The sequence below is a fragment of the Colobus angolensis genome, unplaced genomic scaffold (genome assembly GCF_000951035.1).
Source record: "Colobus angolensis palliatus isolate OR3802 unplaced genomic scaffold, Cang.pa_1.0 Scaffold18, whole genome shotgun sequence".
NCBI classification, from domain to species: domain Eukaryota; kingdom Metazoa; phylum Chordata; class Mammalia; order Primates; family Cercopithecidae; genus Colobus; species Colobus angolensis.
The window spans coordinates 2317002-2322530 of NW_012114932.1; the positions used below are offsets into that span (position 1 = coordinate 2317002).

Below are 5529 nucleotides of genomic sequence, written 5' to 3' on the forward strand. Positions count from 1 at the left end.
CACCCAGGCTGAAGTACAGTGGTGCAACCTTTGCTTACTGCAGGCTCGACCTTCCAGGCTCAATCAATGCTCCTGCCGCAGCCTCCGAAGTAGCTGGGACTACAGGCTCCCGCCACCACGCCCGGCTAATTTTTTGTATTTTTAATAGAGACGGGGTTTCACCGTGTTTGCCAGGATGGTCTCGATCTCCTGACCTTGTGATCCGCCCGCCTTGGCCTCCCAAAGTGCTGGGATTGCAGGCGTGAGCCACCGCACCAGGCAAAAAAAATTTTTTTTAAGTTAGCCAGGCTTGGTGAATATACTTGTAGTCCCAACTACTTTGGAGGCTGAGGTGAAAGGATCCCTTGATCCCAGGAGTTAGAGGCTGCAGTGAGCCATGATCATACCGCTATTCTCCAACCTGGGTGACAGACCCCAACTCTAAAAAGCAAAACAAACAAAAAAAATTATATCTCATTAACATGAGAAACTTCTTTTTACTTGAGACCTAATTCATTTTGGAGTTCAGTGATATGTTCAAGGAGTTTGTTATTGTAACCAGAAAGTCAACCTAACTATTGTAACTAATATTTTTGCAGTAAAAATTTGTTTCCATTTGTTGCAATTCACCAGTGAGAAAAAAATCAATCTCAGCAAGTTCTTTTCATAAATAGCATTCTTTGCATTTTATGCAATAATTATCTTAAACTGTGTAACTAAAATATTACAAAGCAAACAAAGGAGAGAGTCTCTATTGTAGCTGAGAGGTGCATAAACCCATAGCAGAGCAGTCGAACCCCATAACCTCTCAGGGAGTAGACACTTTGCAGTTGGCTACCTGAATAAGATGGGGGCTCTATTAGCAATGAAGTAGCAGAGAAAGACGTTATGTAGGCAACCAACATAATCATCATCTACGGCCTTCTCCGACAGTAGTTTTCACAGTAGCCTCTGTGGACACCAGACTTCAGAAGTAACCTCTGGTTGATAGAAAAAGAGTCAGGGTTGGGCGTGGTGGTTTATGCCTGTAATCCCAGCATTGTGGGAGGCTGAGGCGGGTGGATCATGAGGTCAAGAGATCGATACCATCCTGGCCAACATGGTGAAAACTCGTCTCTACTAAAAATACAAAAATTAGCTGAGCGTGGTGGCGTGCACCTGTAATCCCAGCTACTCAGGAGGCTGAGGCAGGAGAATCGCTTGAACCCGGGAGGTAGAGGTTGCTGTGAGCTGAGATCGTGCCACTGCACTCCAGCCTAGGGACGGAGCGAGACTCCGTCACAAAAAAAAAAACGGGAGTCAGAGCTGTTGCTATTTCCAGGGCTGGACACTAGGTGGGGCCAGCCCAAGCCCTTTACCTGCATCTGCAAATCCCACAGGGTTAGGAGTATGAGAAGACTTGGAAAAGTTAAGTGACTTACGAGGCTCCACCCACACCTTGTAAAGCAAGGTTTCACAGAGCTTGAGAGGGTTCTGGGTACTTCCACTATTTCAGATTCCAGGGTTATTAAAAAAGTAATATCAAAACAAAGTTATAGATACGTGGTATATTTACTCTTAGGGAGACTATTTCAAACACAGAAACAATGCCATGACTTTATGTTGACATCATATGGAAACAAAATACCAAATATCTAGATAGACTGAAGAGTGGACTCTGCCCTCAGTCCTGTGGAAGCTGCAGAAGTTGCCACAGATCTCTCAGAGTCAGGGGAAGGGCTATTTCAATTTTTGTTTTCTTTTTTTTTTGAGACGGAGTCTCGCTCTGTCGCCCAGGCTGGAGTGCAGTGGCCGGATCTCAGCTCACTGCAAGCTCTGCCTCCCGGGTTCATGCCATTCTCCCGCCTCAGCCTCCCGAGTAGCTGGGACTACAGGCGCCCGCCACCACGCCCGGCTAGTTTTTTGTATTTTTTTAGTAGAGACGGGGTTTCACCGTGTTAGCCAGGATGGTCTCGATCTCCTGACCTCGTGGTCCGCCCGTCTTGGCCTCCCCAAGTGCTGGGATTACAGGCTTGAGCCACTGTGCCCGGTCTTTTTTTTTCCTTTTTTAAGAAGGAGTCCTGCTCTGTTGCCCAGGCTGGAGTGCAGTGGCGCAATCTTGGCTCACTGATACCTCCGCCTTATGGGTTCAAGCGATTCTTGTGCCTCAGCCTCCCAAGTAGCTGAGATTACAGGCACGCACCACCATGCTCAGCTAATTTTTTTTGTGTATGTGTATTTTTAGAAGAGTGGGTTTCACCATGTTGGCCAGGCTGGTCTTGAACTCCTGACCTCAGGTGATCCACCTGCTTTGGTCTCCCAACGTGCTGGGATTACAGGTGTGAACCACTGCACCCAGCCTATTTCCTTGACTCTCCTGCACCACTCTTCTGGGGCACCTGACACTGTGACCCCTCTCTTTTCCCAGCCACCCAATGACTCAGGCTAGAAAGTTTAGCACTTTCCATGTGTCCGTAGTCAGAAGCATTCCCAGGGAGAAGCACAGCCAGAGATAGGTCTCCTTTAGCCTGACTGGGACCAGGACAGGAGCCAATCTATAGTACTGAACAATGCAGTACGGCGGCAATGACCACCTCCAGAGACCCTGACCTGCCCTCCACAATCCAACAACTCTTTTTTTTTTAAGTATTTACTACATGGTGGAAACTGCCTTGGACCTTTGCTGTGGAAATAAGAGAGAATGGTTTGGTGGTGATGACAGTGAGTTAATAGATGACAGCACAGTGGTATAGTATTGTGGTAGAGCTGGCATAGGGTACCTTAGGAGCCATAGATGTGTACCCTATACTCAGGTTTGGAGAGAATGGAGTCTAGGAATACTACCTGGGGCAGAGTTGCCTTGTCCTGAAGGCAGTATTGCCTTGTCCCAGGTAGTATTCCTAGACTTTATTAAGGATAACTAGGCAAAAAAAAAAAGAAGTGTATGTGCATTAAAATAGTGCAGTCTGGAGACTGGGAGTACAGAATAATTTATTTTGGTGATAGTAGTGAAATAAAACATAGCTAGCTGCCTGGGCAGCTTTGGGTTAAGATTTTGCAGTTTTGCAGTAGTTTTTTCTTTCTTTTTTTGAGACAGGGTCTTGCTCTGTCATGCAGGCTGGAGTGCAGTAGTGCGATCACAGTTCAGCAGTGGTATTTTTGTACCCCATTTTGTCCATAATTACAAGGTCCAGGAAAAACAACAACAACAAAAACCCCAATGGTTTGTCTCTTACATATGAGACCATATTCCTGCTCTACTAATACTTTTTTTTTCTGTCTTAATCTTTCTGATGTAGTCTTGCTGACTACATTCCTAATTTAAAAATACACTCAGTGTTAAGAAATTTGCCAACTACTTTAAATTTTTTGAGAGAAAATTGACATTATAAAGAGGGAGTTTGAGTACAGGGAGCTTCTTCCTTGTCCCACTGGTTGGTATGGAGTCAGAAAGGGAATGGTCATAAATTGACAACCATAGATTTAAAGTAGAAGAAATCTGAAGCCTGAATTCCTTTGGGAAAAGCAAAACCTTAATGATCCTATAGCAGGGGTCCCTGGGTACTGGTCCATGGCCTGTTAGAAACTGGGCCTCACAGTAGGAGGTGAGTGGTGGGTAAGCAAGCAAGCAAAGCTTCATCTGTATTGACAGCTGCTCCCCTTGCTTGCATTACCGCCGGAGCTCTGCCTCCCGTCAGATCAGCAGTGGCATTAGATTCTCATAGGAGCATGAACCCTATTGTGGACTGCGCATGTGAGGGATCTAGGTTGAGTGCTCCTTATGAGAATCTAATGCCTGATGATCTGTCATTGTCTTCCATCACCTCAAGATGGGACCGTTCAGTTGCAGGAAAACAATCTTAGAGCTCCCAAGGATTCTACATTATGGTGAGTTGTATAATTATTTCATTATATATTACAATGTAATAATAATAGAAATACAGTATACAATAAATGTAATGTGCCTTAATTATCCTGAAACCATCGCCCCCACAGCTGGTCCGTGGAAAAATTGTCTTCCATGAAACTGGTTCCTGCTGCCAAAGAAGTTGGGGACCAGTGTCCTACAGCTCAGCAAGGAATGGCTTCCTGCCTGGTCCTTGGCACCTTCAGTGGAGAATTTAGGAATCTCATGTAACCTAATTCCTCAGACAGAAACCCTTCCTCTGAGTGAAGGAGAGACCGTTACCAGTACTGGATATCCTAAGGAGTCTGAACAGAACAAATTCCCTTTGCCTTCTGTTTTTTTTCTGATCTCATCTTTGGGTGTGAAATAAACCGGGATAGTTGCTTTCCTGATGGTTGTAATGTGCTGTAGCTCTAAAATAAAATCATTTAGATAACTCAGAAGGGAGGTGAGAACTAGGAAAGGCAGAGAATGTGGGCTTCTGTGCACAAGATAGATGGAAGAGGGCAAGGTTGCATCATTCAGCAAAAATTTAACCAACTGCCTTTAATGTGCCACGTAGTATTGTATGTGCTGGGGATACACATAGCAGAGAACAAAACAGAGTCCCTGCTCTCACTCATGGAGCTCCAGGGAAATTGTGACTCGCCCAGTGTTTTGATTCCTTCTTCCTCTCTTCTTTTCTATAGGACAGAATCATAAGCCGAATAGAATCTGACCATTGGCTTTCAGCTGGCCAGGACCTTCTACCCAGCTCTCCTTTTGTGGCCCATGTGCTGCATCCTCTGCCCTCAGTGTGCAACTGGCCCCCAACGCAATGTGTGTTTGTCAAACCATGGAAGTGGGGCAGTATGGCAAGAATGCAAGTCGGGCTGGAGACCGGGGAGTCCTCCTGGAGCCCTTCATCCACCAAGTAGGCGGACACAGCAGCATGATGCGCTACGACGATCACACTGTGTGCAAGCCCCTCATCTCTCGGGAACAGCGCTTCTACGAGTCCCTCCCTCCCGAAATGAAGGAGTTCACTCCTGAATACAAAGGTCAGTCACTGGCCAGTTTAATGAAAGCAGCAGCCTTGGGCCTATAGACCCCTTGCCACAGTTTTTCTTGATTTGTTTGCCATGTTATATCATTGTAGGTCTTTTTTCTCAAAGCACTAAGTCACTTTATTAGGTAAAATTAGGCTGAAAGCATCAGCAAGGTCTTCAGATCTTGAAAATTGAATTTATTAATAGGTGAAGCTGAGAAAAAGTCATAGCATTAAGTTCCATTGATGGAAAAGAGCATGCTGTTGTCAATGAGTTTTCCCAATTGCTGCGACACTAGTCTAGGAGAGAAGAGGGAACATTTCTCTCGTCTCAGAGGAGGAATGGGTACTTCCCAGGTTAAAGTGGTTGGATGGCTGGCAGTGGGGCTATGTGGAGCCTGTGTCTGTATGTGCTGGGGCAAAGAATTGTTGGTAAGAAATGCAGGGACTTTCTGGGGCCTGGAAATCCTAATATTTGAAGGAAAAATAATTTATTTTAAAATATAAGTAAACTTTATAGAAAAGAACCTTATGAATATTAACTATACCAGAATTAACTAACTGTATTTTATTTTATTTTTTATTTTATTTTATTTTTTTTTTTGAGACGGAGTCTCGCTCTGTTGCCCAGGCTGGA

General features: G+C 44.9%; 1 protein-coding gene across 4 annotated transcripts in view; it reads left to right on the forward strand.

The window, feature by feature from the left end:
- IP6K1 (inositol hexakisphosphate kinase 1) overlaps window positions 1-5529 on the forward strand; it is an 86606-nt gene that overhangs the window by 58766 nt on the left and 22311 nt on the right. For 2 of the 4 annotated variants that reach the window (XM_011939066.1, XM_011939067.1), the window contains exon 2: window positions 4555-4905. The exons of the other annotated variants lie outside the window; for them this stretch is intronic. In XM_011939066.1, coding sequence (XP_011794456.1) covers window positions 4683-4905 — 223 coding nt within the window. In that variant the 5' untranslated portion in view covers window positions 4555-4682. The remainder of the gene's footprint in view (window positions 1-4554; window positions 4906-5529) is intronic. 4 annotated transcript variants of the gene reach the window in all.